This window comes from Idiotropiscis lumnitzeri, chromosome 15 (assembly GCF_059441095.1).
Source record: "Idiotropiscis lumnitzeri isolate Australia: NSW breed Sydney's pygmy pipehorse chromosome 15, RoL_Ilum_1.0, whole genome shotgun sequence".
In the NCBI taxonomy this organism is placed as follows: Eukaryota; Metazoa; Chordata; class Actinopteri; order Syngnathiformes; family Syngnathidae; genus Idiotropiscis; species Idiotropiscis lumnitzeri.
This window is the reverse complement of record NC_142405.1, coordinates 5,380,419-5,401,504: the sequence shown is the minus strand read 5'-3', so window position 1 is coordinate 5,401,504 and position 21,086 is coordinate 5,380,419. Positions and strand designations below refer to the sequence as shown.

The 21,086-nt window shown below is 47.0% G+C and overlaps 1 protein-coding gene across 6 annotated transcripts; it reads right to left on the bottom strand.

Moving 5' to 3' along the window:
• Nucleotides 1-434: 434 nt before the first annotated feature.
• Nucleotides 435-20,054, bottom strand: grid2ipa (glutamate receptor, ionotropic, delta 2 (Grid2) interacting protein, a). Of its 6 annotated transcripts, none has more exons than XM_088316569.1 (23): nucleotides 19,863-20,054; nucleotides 18,087-18,340; nucleotides 17,128-17,460; nucleotides 16,527-16,681; nucleotides 10,480-10,755; nucleotides 9,959-10,044; nucleotides 9,795-9,864; nucleotides 9,384-9,689; nucleotides 9,151-9,302; nucleotides 8,245-8,406; nucleotides 7,706-7,812; nucleotides 7,477-7,624; nucleotides 6,260-6,594; nucleotides 4,021-6,165; nucleotides 3,377-3,464; nucleotides 3,217-3,306; nucleotides 2,942-3,138; nucleotides 2,351-2,506; nucleotides 2,104-2,190; nucleotides 1,798-1,927; nucleotides 1,611-1,729; nucleotides 1,110-1,274; nucleotides 435-745 (listed from the first exon to the last, which is right to left on the bottom strand). In XM_088316569.1, the coding sequence occupies exons 1-23, from the start codon at nucleotides 19,942-19,944 to the stop codon at nucleotides 665-667; spliced, it is 5,724 nt and encodes a 1,907-aa protein (XP_088172695.1). In that variant the 5' UTR covers nucleotides 19,945-20,054; the 3' UTR covers nucleotides 435-664. The 6 variants fall into 6 exon arrangements, with proteins under 6 accessions (XP_088172695.1, XP_088172696.1, XP_088172697.1 ...); XM_088316570.1 differs by having other exon boundaries at nucleotides 7,706-7,800; XM_088316571.1 differs by having other exon boundaries at nucleotides 8,245-8,370.
• Nucleotides 20,055-21,086: the final 1,032 nt, after the last annotated feature.

Below are 21,086 nucleotides of genomic sequence, written 5' to 3'. Positions count from 1 at the left end.
TTCATTAAGGAGAACTTATTTTACATTCAGCGTGGTGGGCAACTTAAGAAATAAACTATAAAATAATCAGAAAGCTCCGACTGTACTCAGCACTTTTTGGGGGACTATATTTGCATCTCAATTCCCATTTCTATTCCACTTGTTGTCTCCATTTTTCTCAAGCCTACACGTCCCTACATGAAATATAGCCGCAAAAAGCTTCCGGTGGTTCCAGCTAGCTCGCCAGCTAACAGGCTACCGGCGCGCTACTTGGCGACAATTTCGTCTGCCGCATTACATCCTCGCTCGCGAAATTAAATAATGACACCGAGATGTTTGGTACATTGAGGCATCCAGCGAAGATGCATTTTCAGGGTGTCGCAATAGCTACCTAGCTAGCCAGCTAGCTTTCTACCTAGCTAGCTAGCTAGCTACCTAGCTAGCTAGCTAGCTACCTAGCTAGCGTTACAGGCCGCCATTTTAGTCACAGAAAACTGAAATGTACTGAAAAACATTTGAGTTTGACATAGTTGTCACTCTTTTCTCAGATAATGTAGTTAGATACTAATCTTTAAATACACCTTACAGCGTTTTTAACCAATTTTTGGACAGAATTGTTGCGGTCCAGACTTTTTGCCTATACAATGCGTATGCATGTTTTTTTGGTTTTTTTTCCCTGTAGGAGCTACCAGGCAAGCGGGGAGGCCATTCGAGGACTTCTCGGGCTCTTCGGGTTTTCGGCTGCCTGCAGATCACCGAGAACCCTCTGTGGTGAAGAAACACATTTACATTGGAGTCACTTGAACAACAATGGTGCCTTCGCAGACGTGCTGGTTTAGTTTTGTGCCTGTATTACGGCACTGGATAAGAAAGAAAGAAGTGGATGCTTTGCCGATTGAAGTAATAAAACTTTTATGAGAATGAGCAGCTCATGAAAGGAACGATAAAGGTACAGTACTGAACTAACATGTTGCTTGGAATTTTTTCATCGCCACGCCATAAAATTAAGCATTACGGGACAATTGAGATTTGTAGAGTGAATCTATTTGCGGGAAGGAAAGACTTAAAAAAATAAATAAATAAATAAATAAATGAATAAAAATCAGGATCGACTCTTTGTTCATCCTCACCTCAAACTTGTTGATGAATTCTGCAAAGATGCCAAAGAAGGCCTCCGTGTTGGCGCTTTTGCCGTCCTCTCCGAAGTACGAGGCCGTTCGAGAAAATTCCTCCAGTGAGCTCTGCTGGAGCGACTCCAGGGACTGAACGGCCGGATGGCTGTTTTCCAGAAAGGTCTGCATATGTCGCAGTCAAGGGACATGACCTCTAACACGCTGGTGTCCAACTCGAGGCTTGCGGGCCCAATTTGGACCTCCATATCATTGCCGCAATTTTTTTTCTTGACTTGTGTTCAAAACGAGTCATCAAATTGTGTGATTATATAATAAGATGGGGTGATTTTTTTTTTCGATTTATAAACAAACAAATTTGAGTTCCAGGCTCGCTGTTCTCACGGCGTTCAAAAATGCCGAACAAATTGAACAAGCGGAACTTCAACAAGGCCCGTGATGAAAACAAGTTTGACTGCAGTGCTCAAGTTGTCAATTCCCGCCCTGAAGGGTGAAGGATACGCTCATGACGGTGGTGAAGCGGTCCTCTGAGCTCGCCGGCATTTTCTGACATGCTGAGCGGATGTTCCGGATGGTTCCGTGGAGGTCGTGCACGTCGGAAGTGATCGTCCTTTGGTTGACTGAATTGAGGGAATAATAAAAGGATGAAATGGGGAACGATTGGAGGACGTTTTGTGTCGATAATCACCTTTGGCTGCAAGAGGAACCATGGTGAGATCTTTGGAAAAATCCAGAACACCGGGAAAGTGATGACACAACGACTTGACCAGAATGTGCAGGAATGTCAACTTCCCATCCACCGTCTTCGTGGTGCTCAACTGCAAAGATTAGGAAACTTTGTGTACTTTTTTTTTCCTTTTTGAATATAGGCAGGATTGTTTGTGAGCCAGACGTGTTTTCAAGAAATGAGCATTGATTGAATCAGGTCTTATTTTTGTTCGAGCAAAGCATAGAATTTAGATCAAATACAAATATTTTCTGTAAGCCTGTGTACCTCTGTCAGGAAGTTGATCTTGAAGCCAGTTGTCTTGTTGGTTTTGGGCTGGCTGTTATTCAAGTAGTTCCCCATGGCCAACACAAACTAGGGAGAGAAAACAAGAGAACGTTTCAATTATATAAGAACACATTTTAAAGTTATCACTTTTTTTTTTTTTTTTTTACAAAATGAATAAAACACAAGAATAACCTTCAGAAAGTGGACGAATGATTCCTTTCACCTTTCTGACTCCGACATCGCATACCTCTAAAATCTTCGCAAGCTTCTTGCTGCTCCTGAGCTCCGAGGCGGCCTTGCTAATGCATTCGTAGGCTCCCCTCAGTTCTTCCGTCTTCTCTTGCAGGGAGCACTTGAAGAGGAGGCTCTCCAGGCGGGTCTTGTACTCAGGCACTGACAGCATCTCGTTTTTTTTTTAGAAGATAGAAAAGAAAACGGTCAGAAGGCAAAATAAATATGGATGCTCCGAATGCTTATGTATGTCAAGAATGGTGGCAAAAACGAGTAGCAGTTGAGAAACTTGAACATCGCTTTTCTCCGTTCACCATGTCAAGGACTGTGCACTTCTCGAACACTGATTTGAAAAGGCAAGGGTGGAGCCGCTTTGATTGGCTGCACCCACAACGGCGCACTACGTCCGTTTTAAACTGTGCCAAGTTATGTGCATCAAATCTACCAAAACATTATCTCGTCCTGCCCCTGCGCAGATTCAGACCACGCTTCGTGCCACACTGGCACCGGTCACAAAAAGAGAGCCCCACGGCTGGATTTTAGAAATCAAATCTATTCATAACGATGAATAGAAAAAGGCACCCGACTGCTCGATACTTTACAATACCTGCAGCACAAACTGATCCGGCTCGCTGAGTTTGCCGGGGTCCTCCCTGTACTCTAGGTACTTTTTCACCTCTTCTGCGTCGGGGGCGTACAGCAGCAGCTGCTTAATGTGCGACGGCTCCAGCCTGTCGGAGTTCATGCTCATCAGCACCTGACGCAGCTCTCCGGGGCACAGCTTGAGGTGGGCGATCAGGATGGCTGCGCAAAAGAATGGAGAGCGAACGTGGAGCGTCATTCACGTTCTCCTACAGACGACTTCAAAAATTCCACACTTACATGCATTGTAGGCCTTCTTGTGGGAAAGAATTTCAACGACATCTTTTTTCTTAAATGTTTCCAGTTGAGTTAAGGGCTCTGGCGCAAGCACTAAAATTAGGATTGGAAGTTAAAAGTCACATTTTGAAAAATATTAGCTGAAGTAAGTGAAGAAACTTACGGGAACCTTTCTGTGTCCCAAAGTGCATCTCCAGGTCCAAATACTTCACCATGTCGTGCAGTTTTTCGTGGTCAGAATTTGCGCCCAACTGGCAAGACATGCAATGCGATGTTACTGAGAATTGCAGAACAAATATTAACTACGCAAATGAGACAAACAGCCCAGGTAAAACGAACGCACTTTTTGCCGTCTATACCCGTCAATGGCAGTCAATGAGTTAATTGGTTATTCGCAACAGTCAGGCCAAATGTAAAAAGAAGTACGTCACCGTATCTTCACTGAGAAATCTTTGGGCAGAAATATGGTGAATTAAATTTTTTTTTTTTCACAAACCAATATTCTTGTTTCATAAAACTTTGCGTTCTGCGGGAGCTGTGCAACATAACGTTGAATCAAGATTGAAAGTCTGGATGTGTAAAAGTGTAACGAAAAAAAAAAAGTGACCACTCCGGGCTGAGCAAAGCCGCTCCGGTGTGGAATTGGAAAAGCGTCTTAATTAAAAAGTGCAAGGAAGCTGCAAAGCCATAAAAGTGGAATTTTAAACAACTTCTGCAATTAATTTTACGTTAGCAGTGATTCCCATCCACTAAATTGTAGCCGTACACCCCCCCCCCCCCCCCACATGCAACGAGTCCAACATTCACCTGGCCCCAAATAGTCCCTTCCGAGTTCTCCACCTGCTCCCAGCGCAGCCTCTTGACGCTCATGTGATGGGAGTCCATTCTGGAGAGCGTGGGCCTGGGTAAGGGTGGAGGCGAGCACGGCGGAGGCAGAGGCGGTGGCGGCGGCGGGTGAGGCTCCAGATGCTCCGTGGGGTCCGAGAGAGAGTGGGGCAGCGACTGGGGCTGAGCTTGGCTCTGCGTGGCTTTGTGCTGCGACTGACCTTGGGCTTGGTGTTGGGACTGCATCAGGTGGTGGGACGGTTGGGAATGGGGGCGGGTGGTTTGGGTGGCCGACTGGGACTGGCCATGCTGGGGCAGCGGCTGGAAGGTGGAGAGCGCGGGCTGGTGCGGCTGGAGAGGTTGGAACGTGGACAGGAGTGGGTGGGACCTGTGTGGTTGCTGCGGCGGGTGGATGACGTGAATCTGGTGCTGGTAGTCCTGCGGTGGAGGTTGCGGGGTCATGTGGCGGATGTGGTGGATGTGAGGGGTGCTGGAGTGGTGGTGAGTCTGCTGAATGGAGTGAGGCCTCTGGGGGGACGGCTTGACGGGAAGCGGGTGATGCGTTTGGTGGCTTTGCGGAGACGCTTGGGTCTGGTGGTGACTTTTAAGACTCCTTCGGCTCTGGTGTGAGTGGCTCTCCCGGCTCATCTGAAGCGGCTCTTTCTGGACTTGATGCAGCAGCTCAGTGGAGGAGTGATGCTGGGGCTTGGCATGGTGCATCTGATGCGACTGGTGGAGTAGCTCCGTAGAGGAGTGGTGGGGCGGGGCTTGGTGCATCTGATGGAGCAGCTCGCCGGACGAATTGTGGTGCTGCCCCCGGTGCATCAGGTGGGCTTGATGGAGGAGTTCCGTCGAGGAGTGGTGAGGCTGCCTCTGCAACATCTGGTGAGCTTGATGGAGGAGTTCCGTCGAGGAGTGGTGGATTTTGGGCTGCGGGGTTTGGTGGAAGATTTCCGCGGATGAGTAGTGGCTGCTGGGTTGTTGCATCTGCTGCAACATTTCCACCGGCGGTGGATGGATTTGCGCTTGTTGGAACTGGTGGAGCATCTCGGCTGAGGTATGGTGGGGCTGGGTTCTCAGGCTTTGGTGGCTTTGGTAAACGCCCTCGGGATACTGCGGACTTGGGTTGGCCGTGGGGAGAGGAGGCGGGTGATGTGGGGGCGGGGCCGACCGGGAGAGGCGTCGGTGGTAGTGCCCCGGATGGGCCGCCTGCTGCTGCTGCTGCTGCTGCTGCGCTTGCCGCATAATAAAAAGAGGATGGCGGGAGTGGTGGTTGGTGGATTCTGCGCCAGGGAGCGGCGGTAAAGACTGGTGAAGTTGCTGGAGAGGTAGCTGAGAGTGGACTTTCTGCTGGGTGGGCTGGGCCGGCATGGAGTGGTGGCTCTGGTAGAGGTGTTGCATCAGTTGGTCCTCGTAGGCTTTTTGCTCCTGGAAGGCTTGCTCTTGTCTTTGCTGGAAGGCTTGTTGCTCCTGAAACATTTGCTCCTCAAACGCTTTGAGCTCCTCCAACGCCTTCTGGTCCTCGTAGGCTTGTCTCTCCTTGAACATTTGCTCCTCGTACGACTGCTGCTCCTCGAAGGCCTTTAGCTCCTCATACGCTTGTCTCTCTTTATACGCTTGTTGCTCCTCGTACGACTGCTGCTCTTGGTAGGCCTTCAGTTCTTGGATGGCAGCCTGGACTTGCAGCTCCTCTTTTGAGGGCAGCGCTTTATGCAAGGAGTGGCGTTTTGGAGGCGGGTTACTGCGGGGAGGGGGCGGGGGAGGCGGGCCTGATTTGCGGCGGATGGGCACGTAAGATCTCGGCGAGTGTTCGGGGGTGTAGCTCGGTTGTTGTTGTGGCGGTTGAGACGGTGCCTGGGCGGCAGGAGGCGGAGGAGCCGGCGTGTCGTTGAACTGAACGGGCGGAGGAGGGGGAGGCGTCACGGGGGGAGGAGGGATGTGGTCGGAAGAGGAGGAATACGTGAGCGAGGAAGCATTATCGTCCCCGCTGCTGCTTTGGATGTCGCTCGGGCTGCTCAGCTCGGGCCCCACGAATCCTCCGTTTTCTTCGTCGTCCATGGCTAACTCTTCATCGTTATCTTCCTCTTCCTCCTCCTCCTCATCCGGGAATGCCATCTGGACAACCTCCTGCCGTTAAAGGTGGGAGGCATTTGAACGATCAACTTCAAAATGGCTTGAATAGTCTGGCAAGTAAAACACTTATTTGGCGGCTCATAAATACCTCTTCGTAGTCATTTTCAGGAGTGAGAAAGTCATCAACGATCGCCACTCGCTGGCCCAGCTGCTCGCTCAGCGCGTCCAGGAAGCGATCGGTGTCTTCGGATCGCGGCGGCTTGGAGAAAGTATATCGACGTTTGCTGCTTCGGTGCGGCGGTGGCGGACTCGACGGCAAATCGATGAGCTCCGGCGGTGAGGGCGGCGGGCTGTCCAGGCTCACATAGGGGTTGGACTCCCCGCTGTTCTGGCTCGTCAGGCCTGATGGGTACAGTTGGGACGGGGGAGGGCTCGGGAGAGGTTCTGGCCAGGTTAGAGCGGGCGGGGGGCCTTTACGACTTCCTGCAACGGGGAAGACAAACGTGGGTTAAGTTTCACCGGAAAGATTGAACACGATAAAATATGTCTTGTAGAGAGGGGAAGGGGGGGGGCGTTTATGCTTTGGAACAGAATATCACTATGAGACTTTTGTTTTCAAGGCAGGATGGTGACAGTGGTGTGTCAAAAGTAAACACATTTTAACTCGCCAATAATTCAAGAAATAATATTTGGCATGAAAATGTTTATTAGACAGTTTTTTTAAATAAAAAAAAAAAAATAAAAAAAATAAAGCTCCTCATTTTGGCATTTGGCCCATTAAACGTTTCAATCCGGCCCGCCAAACTTGAAAAAAATTAAATGAATAAACCTTGTTAATGTTTTATTTTCTAAATACTCTAGTGTGTCAAACACAAATATTTTCTTGTAATGCTTTTTGTTCATTTTCATTTAAAATTAAATTGTTTTTTTTTCCCCATCCATCTGCTCCTGGTCCGGCCCCTCTGTCAAATTTTCGAACCCATTGTGGCCCGCCAATCAAAATGTTTGCCCACCCCTGGCTTTGAGGAACCGTGTGTCTCCCAGTTCCACTTCCACCATCACCAAACCGTCAAGCTCAAGTGCGCTACTTTGACAACAAAAGTTTCAAAAGCCTACCTTGCTGTGGGTTTTATGTAACCAAATATCATCATGGATGCAAAATTCAAGGATATTCATAAGATTCAGAAATGGGTTAGCTGCTTGGGGATTTCATTTAACATTGTTGCACTGCAGCATTTTTTTGCATCATTCTGCCTATCCACTCGATCCGAAACCAACATGCGGGAGGGGGGGCGGGGGCATGACGTTGCTCATATCACTTCCAGACACCGTCAGTAAAGTACCACCGGGTCGTGGTGGGGCTACCTGTGTTCGCACGCGTTGTAGGGGAAGCCGTGCGGGAGGGAGGGTCCAAATCCAGCAAGGTCTCGGGGGCAGGAGGCGGGCGGGTCTTCAGCGACTTGGATCTCTTGGCCGCGTACATGTTCTCCAGTTCAGCGTACACGGCCGATAGCTTGCGTGGTGGGAATTTACAAGAGAAATTTTAAATTGGACACCCTTTATGTGCTCAACTGGGAAGGGGAGCCGCACGCACATTCGTGAGGTTGTTGGGAGTCTCGGGAAGAGAGGTGCCATCCCCTGACTGTCTTTCTCCTGGAGCCAACCGCATTCCCGCCTCCAGTAGCGAGTCTGCACGGAAGCCTAAAGTGATCCACGCATTACAAAAATGGTGCTAATGTTCCGACACCGGGGAGACATTTATGTGTTATATGGCGGAGAAATTTGGCTCGAGGGCGGATTTGCGTTAGCACTCAACGCTGAGATTTGCTTAAATCGTTGGATTTATATTACATGCAAATATCGTTTGGGGAATGAGACGTTTAAATGAAAATGAAAGAACGTGACGTACACCTGAACAATTTAATATGATCGAAAATATCTCGCAGCTGCGGACTGTTTTATGGACTCGCTTACGCCCCCCCCCGGAAGATAAAAGAGCGTTTGCCCTCATTTGAAAAAACAAACATGGTTGTCTTGTCCACATTCTCCACATCTAATGATAAAAATGAGGATTATTATACATGCCAGATCTGGTTAGTAGCTCAAAAAAAAAAAAAGAGTCAGATTGGGTACCCATGCTCAAGTGTGTGCCAATGAGCAGGTCATCAGAGCTCCGCCCCCTCACACTGCTCCTGTACGTGTTGCCCGTCACCCTCATGGAGCTGCTGCGGCGATGTGGCTCAGGGGCAACTTCGGGCCCTGGAGGAGGGGGGGGAGGCGGTGGTGGTGGTGGAACTAGAATATACACACATGTACACGAACGCACGCACGCACATGCACACAAAATAGTGGCGGGGCTTGCATTTGGTACCGCGGGCGGCCATTATTACATTGTAATTACAGAAATTATTGATATTAAAGAAAATCGAAATATAACAGCATGTGTGTTGCTAGGCAAGCGGTTTTGCTCCCTCCGACCAATCAGAAGACGGAAAAATGTGGATGTCATTAAGAAGACGTCAGGATCTGAAATAGATTTGTTAAAGAAATCGCCATATTGCTAAAACAGTTGCAGCAAATAAAATAGGATGGCAGATTTAACTGTCATGGCAACGCCTTGAGGCTGAAATCTGATTGGGCAAATAACGCAAACAGCACTTTTTCTTTTTTGAATATATTTTTGTTTTTCAGTTTTTGAAGTTTGAGCGATAAAAGCTTGCGCAATATGGATTTTAACATGCGTTGTAATTTAGAGCTATGAATATTACAAATTCTAAAAAATTGTAAAAAAAAAAAAGAATCAAGAAAAGTTTGGTTGCATCTCTGACGAAAAGAAATTTGTTGACCAGAGTAATCGGACATTCTCATACACGTACTGAAGAAAGAAAGATTAAGAAAATGTCACGAAAATAAGAAAATGCACATTTGGGAATAAACCAATCCAATTTCATGGAACAAAAAAAAAAAAAAAGAATTTTGGGCTCTGTGCTTCTGACAAAAAAACGAATGATGTAAAAGCAGAAAAAGTTGAACTCCCACCTGGCGACTTGAATCCAAGAAAGCGCGAGATTTTGTTCTGGCAGTGTTCTTGCTCTTCATACGTCAGCAGCTGGTAAACAAATTGCCAGATGACCTGCTTGGCCGGAGTATCCAGCACCGGGAACACGTCCACGATCAGCGTGTCCACATTCCTGTTACCATGGAAACACCATTGTCTTACAAATGGATTCAAACTCACACCTGCTTACATTTTGGGGCGTCGACATGCCCACCTGTGCTGGAAGAAATTCTCCAGAGCCTTGCAGATGGTGTACCTCTCCTGGATGGTGAGCAGATGCTCCAGCTGCTGGCCGAACGTGCGGCCGTGGACTCGGATGCTGGGTGGCAGGATCTCGGCCACCCACTGCAGCGAGCTGAGCACGGGGGAGCGAGCGCGCTCCGTGGGAATGCTGCCGGCGCCGCCCCCCGCCAGGTCCTGCTGCGACATGGCGAAAGACGCCGGGCCGTCCTCCACCACCAGGGTGGGCATGGCGCCGCTTCCCTGCAGCATGGACACCACCTTCTCGTGGGAGGACGTCCTAAGGCGGGAAATGTGAGCGGAGGAGTTTCAATGAGTTGGTTTTTAAAATGGTACTTCTCCTGCAATGAGCTGAACAGAATCTCGTCAACATGATTGGACTGACCTCATATCAAGTCCGTTGAGAAACAGGATGCGGTCTCCTGGTTTTAGACCCGCCTTGTCTGCCGCGCTCCCTGCACAGCAAAACGAGTCAACGCAAGACATTTGCTCTCCAAAAAAAAAAAAAAAGCAGAGACGAACAGACGTATTATGGGATGTTACATTTACCGGGGATGACGGAGTCGATCCACACGGGAGCGTGGCCCCTGAGAGTGAAGCCAAAGCTCAGGTTGCCTTTGCACACTCTCACCGTCCTAAACAACAGAATTAAGAAATTTAGAAGGCTCAGTTGGCAATGATGTTGGACAGCGCACGTGTACCTAATGAAGTGTCTAGTTGGGGGCGATATGTGCAAAGGGGCATGTTGTCGATCAGGCGTGGGCAAACTATGGCCCGGGGGCCACATGCGGCCCGTTAAACGTTTTAATCCGGCCCGCCAAACTTGAAACTGTGTCAAAGACAGGTATTTTGTTGTAATGCTTTTGTCCAATTTTAGAAGCCATTGTGGCAACCAATCAAAAAGTTTGCCCACCCCTGTTGTAGATATTTATGATGTTGTTGTTATATTATTCCACTCGTATAAAAAAAATATGAGTACCAGGGGAACCCTGATGTTATTTTTGGAGGAGCACAGGAAATCGACTTATAAGTATAGTCATGAAGTTTGTATGTTCATTGACAACACTGACCTGCAGTTGGTCGCGGAGCCGCTGGAGTGTCCGGCGATGAGCGACGTGGTCTTCCGCATGCCGCGGGGCGGGGGGGCGGAGCCTTCGTCAGCGTGTGTGCGTGGCACAGAACTGGCGCGCGTGGAGACCACCAAGTGTTCCGGGGGATCCTCGCTGCGGCTGCGGCGCAGGTGGCTTCTGCTGGGGTCGCTGAAGCTCCGCCCCTTGAGCCGGCTCAGCAGGCTCTGGGAAACCACCTCGTCGAAACGCTCCCGGTGCTTCTTGGGGATGAAGATCCTGGCGAACATTGTAGAGGACAAGTCCAAGGTGAACTTGACAGTTGTTTTTAAAATAAAAAAATAAGCACCAGGTCCAGAGTAAAAGACAAAGACAGATAGTTATCGATATATATTTTTTGTCCATGGGTAGGATCCGCTTAATTGGTTCAAAAAATGTCTTCTCAGCAAGCTGCGAGGAGACGCTTTTGGTTTCTGCACTTGCTGCAGCAAGTGGAAGGAGCGTTTCACATTCACTTGCATAATAAACACACACACGCACACACACGTAAAAGAGCATTTGGGAGTTAACAGCGCTTCACGCACCAACCCCACCCAGAAGCAACTTCTGGTGCCTTTTTCTTCCCCCCAAAAATCAAAAAATAAAAATAAATAAATAAGAGATGTCATAGTGTAAGACTGAAGTCTCCACTTTGATCATTTTGCAGCCGTTATTTTTGTTGTTGCTCGCTCTGGAGGAGCATGACAGAGCAAAGAAAAGCAGCATTTTCTGTTCTTTTTTTTTTTCGGTGTGTGCGTGAGTGCGTGCGTGGGTGTGTGTGTGTGTTTGTGTCTCATCAACAAGAGCCCACCGAGCCTGGCGTAGTGGGCTTCACAAGACCTCGCTGTGGTTTGTATGACGCCAATTAGCGGCGATGGCGGGAAAAACAAATCACAGGATTGACCCAGAAATGCGGGAAATTTTGACAGACGACGCGAAGTCGGTCCTGACAGCTTCTGTGTTGTCAAACAAACAAACAAAATAAATCGCCCATCCGGACTCTAATTTGGCCCTTTGGCTATTTTGTAAATCTAGCGCACCCCCCCCCTCCTCCTCCTCCTCCTCCTCCTCTTCATCATCATCATCAACGCCTTTCGTCCTCCTCCTCCCCACAGCACAACCTTCATCCAAACTCTCCAGGGGTGCTTTGCCTGTTCCGAAACGGCCCACTTCCGCCGAGCATCCGCAGGACTCAAGTACAAGAAAAAAAAAAGAAGAAAAAAAAAACCACACCAACAAGGCACGGTGACGTTGGTGCACTTTTGTTTTCAAAGGCACGCCGCGCCTCCTTCGTGCGCTCGGAGGAGGTGAGGATTAGACGTCTCTCTAATTGGCGCGTCCATCATAACAACATGTGGTGAGTTGATTATTTTTCAAGGCGACGGGGCTTTTATGCCAGGCGGAGGCTCTTCTGCACTCGTGCTTAAAATTCGTTGACAAAAAAAAAAGGTATCAGGGAGGCGCAGGATCGGCGCCATTGGCGTGTTTTTCCGAGTATCATGAACGATCTCAACTTTAGGGAAATGAATAAAATGCCATTTATTTGGAAAAGATAAATGTAAGCAGTGCTGCATTTGTGAGATCGTTTTTTTTTTTTGATGCAGCAAACTGACTTTAGTGGGGCAGACTGCAAAATAAAAAAAAGTCGTTCATTAAAATCCTAAATGTTCGCAAAACGTTGCTGACATACATTCAGCCAAAGAATGGCGCCTGCGGAGAGACTGCAAAAGTGGAGTAGGAGCTCTTTCTGGGCCAGGTCACGGAACACGGAAGCAACGGGAACACGCTTGCCGATGTAGGCCATGCAAGCAGACGTCGTCGGCCCAACGCGACACAATCGGGGGGCCGTTATTGTGATCTGAGAGCAAACGCGGTCCTCATTGGGGCATTTGGACTCCAATGTTTGCGGTAGGAGTTGCATTGAGGGCGGCCTCAATTGGAAGCAGGGCGAGCGGAGCTTCTAATTAGGATTGATGAGGGCGGTCAAGAACACGGAGGACAATCGGATGGCCGCAGTCCATTGCGCAAATAATAACGGTCCAGAAAATTGCCAGAGACCGCCGAGAAGTTGAGGTGCTCTCATGGACTCATTAAGAAAATGACCCTGACCTTAGTCGGTTTCATCACAAATTGCTTAGGGAATATTCCATTCGGAATTTTGCCTTTATGACATACATTCTCACATTTCTTTTTTATTAAAAGTCTGGAAGATAAATCCTCTCAAATTGATTTTTAAAACATTTTCTTGGCGTCGTTACAAATTTCCAAAATAGTTAAATAACTCTGATAGAACAATTTTCTGCTTTGAATTGGTTTCAGAAGCCAAATGATCAAATTCCAGGAGGGGAGTTATTATTATTATTAATCCTCTTTTATTGGAAGGAAATAAAAGGCACATTTAAAGTCCTGACAAGTTCATTGGGGGACATAAATAAATTATATATATATATATATTAGTGCTCTCAATCGATTAAGTTTAAGGTTGACGCTCACGTGTCAGCGCTCGAGAGAAATGGATGAATGGATATGTTTGTGATGCCACTACTCCATTTCTTATCACGTGTTGTTACTGCTTGAAAGGAGACGGGCAAAGATAAGCCAAATCCCGACTGTTTTAATTGGACTAAAAAAAAAGTACAAGTGCGCTGTAGAGAATAACAATAAAGCAATCTGGAAAGTTGCTTGAATAGCAAATATTTCCACTGTGATTTTTTGTCATTGTCGTATTGTTCTGTGCTGACAAGTAAAGTCATGCAAACCTGAGGGGAAAGAAGCCCCTCGTGTCTCAGCATCTTCTCACACAAGTCAGCACAAACAAGTGTGCAAAAAAAAAAAAAAAAGTGCCAGCATCAAAGCAAAAAAAAAAAAAAAAAAAAAAAAAAGGAACATACCGAAAATGTCGGGCAAGGCTGCGTTCTCTTCCCATGGCTCTTGGAGGCTTTGAGGAAGGGCCGCGGCTCGGTTAAGTCATGCAAATGCCTCCTCCTCCCCTCAAGCCCGGCGAGTCCCCCATCGAGCGCGAGCGGGCGAAGAAGTCAAGCAGCAGAAACAAAGCGTCCCCGCTTGTCAAAAGTGCTCGCCGAAGGATCGGGAAGCCGCCAGACAAACGGCAAAGAACAACGATGGGAGGGAGCCAAACGATGTTAGCCTCCCTCCTCACCTGCGAGAGCTCCTCGAGCAGCATCCGATCATCTTCACCCACTTCCTTCCTTTGCGTCTTTTGCTCAAAGTCGCACACATGCCAGTCAGTCAGACTTGATGGACTGGCTCATCCATCATTCAGCGGCAACAAGAAGAAAAGTGACAATCGGCTCGTCCGTCCGGAAGAGAGGAGAGGAGGAGTGAGAAGAACAGAGCAGAGAAGTGCCCCAGTGGACTGTCAAAGTGCGTGTGTGTGTGTGTGTGCGTGTGTGTGTGTGTGCGTGTGTGCGTGTAGCCCTAAAATTGATAGACTTTCAAAATAGGAACCCGAGACAATTATTGGCACACGTAAATACTTCTACAAAATGATCATTAGCCATCCAACCATATATATATATATATATATATATATATATATATATATATATATATATATATATATTCATCAGAATGTCATGCTTGGATTATTGGTGCCACATAATTTTTTTTTGCAAGACTTTTTTCCGTTGGGGACTGGCTGGGAGAAAGCATGTGGTTGGCCCACCTCACTCCCTCCCGTTGCGAGAGTTAAAAGTCATTTGGGTGGGAGGCCTCAATCCCGACCGCAATCAGACATTTCCCTCAAGCATGACACTCCAATTTTGACTTGTAATCACAGCTTGCCAAACATTCGGAATGAATTCAAATCTTTGCGCCTTCCTAACAGTGTCACTCAACAGCCACAAAAGCTCTGCGAGACGTCGCAGGATCGTCTCTAATCATCACGCATCCTATCCTGCGTGAGCGCGCGCGGCTTTCATGCGCTCCCTAACCCGTGCCATTCGGGAAGCGTTTAAGAACTGTCACTGCATCCGAAATGAAAATGTATTAAAAGAAGTAGGCTGCTTATAAATAGAACGTCTCCCGTGGGAGGGCGAGGCAGAGAGGGAGGGACGGAGGCAGCGTCAGCCGCGGGCGCCTGCGAGAAGAAAGGCACCATTTGACACACCTCTCATCAATCACAAGTTGAGTTCAAACTCTTCGCCGCTCAGTCGGCATGCGTCATCTCCCCAAAATCATTTGGAAAATTCGCTCTGAAGAAGGACATTCATTGAAGGGCCTGACCAATAGCAACTATTGGAGGTTTGATGCCGATTCCGATATTTGGTAACCGATTAATTGGCCGATCCATTCGAAAAACAATATATCATGAATTAAATAACTTTTTGTTTGGTCCCTTAATGCTCACAAAAATGTAACTTTAACTTTACCACAGACAAAAAAAAAAAAAAAAAACTGGCAAAAAAATAAAGCAACCAAATGTAATGAGCTAAATTCAGATGAAATCCGATTAATCGGTCACTCCTGAATTTTCGATTCAGCATGAATTCTTACACAACTTGTTTAGCTAAACAAGGTAAGGAAGAAGTCAAGAGCCCCGACCTCAACCCCTTTAGATAACTTTAAGTCGAACCAGAACCAAGATTGGCAGTCCAAAAAGGAGTTGATGATTGGTCCAAGCAATTTATGCCAGGAGGAATCATCTTGATTTTTCCGCTTTATTTTGCTCATGTAAACTATAATTCAGATTTTTCACAAGTGTTACGATTAAAAAAAAAAAAAAAAATGATGACAACACTTTTTGTCCATACAATTGACTGCAATTGAAAAAGGCAGTCAACAAGCACCCTGGCATGAAAAAACGGGCGAAGTATGTCAACATTACTGCAACTCTCTCCAGATGTCTGAGCCATTTTGTTATCACATGAATGCCAATAACCACCCCGAGGCAACCTGGAGGCAAAAACTCTGTAGGACTCTCGGCACCAAAACAACATCACAACTGCTGCTCCATCCAAATGTGTCACTAATATCATCTGCCTATCATAGGGAACACAAACCCAGCAGTAGCTGAAAAATGTCACAGGCAAGAGGCGAGGGGGGAGGAAGAGGAGGAGGGGGGAGGATAACTTTGCATATCAAAGTCTCACGAGGTCACAGTGCACCTGAGCGAGAAATGCGGAGACGCAATTATAATTTACAACAGCTAAAGTTAGACTTGAGAGTCAAGAATCATCACTGCAGCCGTAACAGTCCTCGATGGACGCAGCTGATGCATAATAGATGGGACGCCTGTGCAAAAAAAAAAAAACAAAAAAAAAAAAACATTGTCGCAGGCTCTTTTCAAAAGAGGACATACACTCGCTGGACAAATCATTAGGTACACCCGCATGATACAATGAGAGGCACTGTCGAGGAAAAGTGATGAAGTCACTGTTGGCTCCCGTCCCAATCTGGAAGTGTTCATTACTTAATTAATTAATTAACGTTCTTCCCGTTCAAAGCGTGCCCCAAACAGCTTTGTTATTTTTAACCAGAGAACGGCAGGATGAAAACATTTTAACAATGCGAGACCGACAATGACAATTCCAAGCGAATCCTCGAGAATCGGGCAGACGATTCCTCAACGACTCACCTGAGGCAGCAAGTCATCATTTCCTCCAAAGTTCGATCTGCAAAGCTACAAAACCTCGCGCACGCAAAAGTGCCGCTCGCATGTTTGTCTCAATTTCCGAAGCGTGCGCGCTTCATCGCAAAAGCCGGCTGGAGCGGCTCGGACAGCTTCGCCAAGAGGAGGGAATAAAAAGAAAGCAGCGAATGTGCGACGCACACACAATCGCCCATCAAAGAAAAGATGCATCACAACAGACGGAGAGAGACGAGGAAAAGAGTGAGGGAGCGGCGAGAGGTGAGGCACGAATCGGGGGGGATGAGTGACAAAAACATTGCAAGCCTCAGCAGAGTCGTCGCGTGTTTGGTTTGGAGTTGCACATGAGTGCTGAAACGGAGGAAATGCAATCCCTTTTTGTTTTTTTTGTCACAGAGCTGACCTGACGCTCGCAATGAGCTGCTGATGCTCCTCCGTGACGAGAATGTCCGGCAGGGCCTCGGCCAGGCTGTCCACGTGGCGCTCAGCGGCGTACTGCTTCAAGACGTCAAACAGCTGCTCCTTCACATCGGGATCCTCGCCCAGCACTTCCTCCACCTGAGGGGACAAAAGACCAGCGTGAAGCACGCAACATGACCAGCTCAAGGGGCAATGCTGTCAGAGAGGTAAAAAAAAATTCATTAATAAAATAATTCATAGAAAGCATTTTCCTACAATTTGCCGATGTCAATCAAAATTCTTTTTGCAAAAGCAAGGGGAGTAAATTTCATTTAGGCTTCATTTCATTATTTTGTTAACTAATGTCTGGAACATACTCAGCAAATGTCCGAACTTTTGGAAAACTCACATCAAGATCATTGTGCAGGTGTGCCTAATGAAGTGTCCAGTGAGTATATATATCTGAGGGGTGTGTAAACTTTTGTGCCCAAGGGCCAAATTAGATTTTTAAAGCTGACAGCTGGGACTGTTCATCGTCAACCGGGGGTTGTTGTTAAAAACGCTCCAATCAATCAAGTCCAACCAATTGGCCGCTTGCCACCCACCTTCTTGTTGAACTCCATGGCCTTGTGCGCTCGACTGTCCCTCACGCTGTCGCCGCTCTGCGAGAGCACCCTCATGCTGCTGCTCAGCCGCTTGGGCCGCCGCGCCATGCTGAGCACGCCCAGACGCAGCGGACGACCCTGCGCCGCTTTGATCATGGCCGCCGCCGTCTCGTGATGCTTGACGGGGATGCCGTTGACCTCCATGACGTAGTCCCGGAGGTTGAGGCCGCTGCGGCTGGCCGCGCCGTTGGGAACGCAGTCCTCCACCATCAGGGGGCTGTCGCCCACGATGGTGAAGCCGAAGCGGCCGTCCGGACCGGGAGTGATGTCGATCTGATGGAGTGAAAACGGGAAGTGCCAACGATGGTGTCTTAGATTTACACTTTATAAAAACTTGCAGTAATGACACAATTAAATAGACTTAAAAATAATTAAATACTCTGAATGAAGACGTGTGAGCTTCTCTCAGCTCCTCAGTGCGGCACTGATTTTAGACACTTGAAAAATGACTAATTACTGTTTCATTGTCTATGTGTAGCAGCAACAGAAATGCTAGTTAGCATAAGCGTGTTAGCATTAGCATGAAACTATGTGGTTATTTCAAACACACGTTTAATTTTTTTTTTTTTTAATTTTAAGTTTATTTTGACAGAAAACTGAGTGGCTTGAAGCTTTTTTTTAAGGAATTATGAACTAATTTTATCTGCTGAACAGCTGCTTATTCTGAAGCCAGTTCAGTAGTGAGTGAAATAAAAATTGGCCATACATAAAAAAATTCTGAAATATTAAACGCGAATGTTTTTAACTTCAAAATTAATCACTATTTAACTGTACTTGGATTGAATTATATTTGGGCCGTGATTGTTTCTTATACCACTAGAGGGAGCATGTGTGCCACGCGATAATCTCATAATAAGAGTGGTGAACATAACGTCAGATGCGTGCGTGTTTCATCACACCTGTTGAATCCGTGACACCACACCGATGCTGGGTGGCACCGTCTTGAGGGTCTGAGCCAGCGCGATCAGTGCCGGCGTGCTGAGATTGGTCACGTCCTGGCCTTCGATGTCCACCACCTGGTCGCCGGGCTGCAGACCGGCCAGGAAGGCGCTGCTGCCTTCCACCACCGACATGATGTAGCTGGCCCCCGTGCCGCCCAGACGGAACCCGAAAGCCTCGGGCCAGTTCTGATTGGTAGCGGGAAGACCGAGAACTGGAAGGTGAAATGTAGAGTTGGTCTTTTGATATGCATGATTACGGTTGAACGTTATCACCTTTAAATGAAATCGCACATATATTTTTAGACAAAAAAAAAATGAGATTCATGGAAACAAGCGCAGTTCCACCTCCATCCTTTATTCATCCTGAAAAGCTTTGACATTTTTTTTTCCTTTTCATAATATGAAAACATGATTCTTAAAACAAATTATTCCAAACGCTCAACAATTTAACATCAAACTGTCTTTTTTTTGCCACAGTCGTAACGGTTAGACGAGATGAAAAATATTTGTGACATGGAAGCACATAGCTGGTGGTGGTGTGGAGTTTGAAAGTGGAATTATTAAATTGACCAACCTCAATTCCAGTAGTTCACTCCAACAAACAAATGGATAAAAGCACAGAGTGTAGCACAACCTAGTGGTGGGGATGGTGAATTACAGCATGATGCAAAAAGTCATAAATAAGTTTTGTATCATTTTTGTTCATTCCCATTCCCTGCATCATCCTACCGTTTGTTGTTTTGTGAAAAAGTTCAAAAGGTCATTCAGACAATAAAACGAGTCGTGGCCGAATGCGCATGACACCGTACGATACGCGACAATGTTAACGTCTCATCATTTGACACGCGAGCAAAGATGTGAAATAAAGGTCAGTGTGTTCTTCACACCTCAGAGTTGGAGACAAAAAGCAAAACAAGCTGCGAAAGGGCAGGTTAGTCGCGCCAGTTGCTATTTGAGCCACAGTGCTGCCCCCTACTGGCCTTCCCATGGCGGTCACTGACCTCATTCGAATGAGTCCCGAGAGGCTGAAATGACATCTGGATACATCAAACGTGACTATTTGGAGAGGTGGGTGATTTATTTTAGTCGTGGGTTCAGAGCCAGTCATTAGTGGTTCTGTTGAACAACTGGAAGGATCGAGGGGGGTGTTCCTAACAGTTTTCGATTTTACCACCTTATAAACTTCAAGAAGTGGAATGTTGCTGAGAAAAAAAAAAGAAACCTGTGAAAGGGGGGACTTATTTTGTGCTATATTAAAACACCACATTTTTTTAAACATGGCCTCCTTAAGTCAAGGAGGTGATTTAAGAAAAAAAACAAAAAAAAACGTAGCACCAATGCACAAAATGTGGATCCAAGCTGATACGGCAAAGGAAACTAAACTCAGAGCACGCTAATTGGAATGCAAGTCATCCATCAAAACAGCGGCAGGGAAGCTTTTCACTTTTGTGCAACTGTTCACAGGCGCAGAAAAGACAAAGCGGGGGAGCCCAATTAGGAAGAACGAAGTCGGAAAAGTAACACAAAAAAAAGTCAACGAGAGGTGCAAAGGAAGTCAATCAGGACTACGTGTCAAATGCGTCTGAATTAAATATAAATTGCAATTCCAACAGAAGATGGGTGTCAAATCTGCTAAAATGTGAATCAGAAATCTTTAAGCATTATTTTTTTTTGTCCTATTAAAAATGCTCACCGAAAGTTCAAAATGACGACGATCCGGTAAACGAGACTTACAGAAATCCTTGGAAGCACTCCGGGTGCCAGACTTGCTCTGGCGCAGGGAGAAGCGGCCCTTTCTGCTCAGGAAACGCCTCATCCTTGCCCGGCTCGCGGCGGGGCACGTCCCGGCCAGCCTCACCCTTCGCCCCCCGCGGCCTCGGGGGGAGCAGATGCAGTCGAGAGGTGCCCACCCACACCCGCCCTCGTGCCGCCCCTCAACCTGGACTTGCAAAAATGCCCCGCAGGCTTAAGAAATTAAATGCACCCCAAAATGGTCACATCTGCGGTCCTAATTAAGGCGCAGGTGAGAACGCAACAAAGCAGCCGGTGGGTGAACTCCAGCCTCAGTGGGTAGATGGCGATCAGAGAAGTGGGACAGTCAGTTCGGAAATGGTTCTTTGCAAGGAAAAGGTACAGCGAAGCCCCATTTTTCTATAAATACCTTTCGCTCGTCTCTCTCGCTCTCTCTCCGCGTTCTGCTTGCGGACGCCGGGCCTCTCTGAGGGCTGAAGAGTGACCCAGAAACGGCGGCGTGTAGCAGCCAGGGAAATGATTGGAGCGTCTGCCTTCACCTCTGCGACAGTTAGAGATGAAACCTGCGGATCCTCCTCAAGGTTACGCGGACACACACGGGGACACACACACACACACACACACACACAAAGTAGTTCGAGCAAGAAAACATGTGGCCTCTCATGACAGGCAAGACAAGTCACCTGAATAAAAAGTTGAACTGAATCATTAAAGGGGGTTTCCAAAGTGTGGTATGAGGCCCGCACTTGGTACGCAGGGCCCTCTGGTGGTACACAAAAGAATTACGCAATTTAATGTTCGGAGCATAAAATAAAAGATTTTTTGGCGGGGGTCTGGTATTCATTTTTGGATGCCGAATCCGATATTTAGCAGAGTAAAATTCTAATGACAGATTAATTGAACAATTAATTTTAAAAATACACAATCGTTAAAATAACTTTTTTTGGTGTCCTAATTCAGCAATTTTTTTCTCGCTCAATTTTAAATTGGCTGATTAAGTCAGTCAACCAATCGATCAGTCGGGCCCCATTTAGAACTGCAGTTAAAGAGTTTATCTAATATATTTAATAATTGGGCTGACATTGAAAGAAGAAAATGCCGTGTCTTGAGAAAAAAAAAAGGTCGTTTGTCATATTCAAATGTTGAAGCACAGATCGATAGCAAATGGACTGCTCTCGTATGTCTAAGACGTTTCAGAGAATTAAA

What these genes read in the sequence shown, in the direction of transcription:
- grid2ipa (XM_088316569.1), bottom strand. Translation starts at nt 19,944, where the DNA reads ATGAGGCGTTTCCTGAGCAGAAAGGGCCGCTTCTCCCTGCGCCAGAGC. An exon ending in CCATGGAGTTCAACAAGAAG is followed by an intron (nt 16,682 to 17,127) that starts GTGGGTGGCAAG and finishes TTGTCCCCTCAG; the next exon opens with GTGGAGGAAGTGCTGGGCGA. An exon ending in GATCGACTCCGTCATCCCCG is followed by an intron (nt 9,865 to 9,958) that starts GTAAATGTAACA and finishes TTTGCTGTGCAG; the next exon opens with GGAGCGCGGCAGACAAGGCG.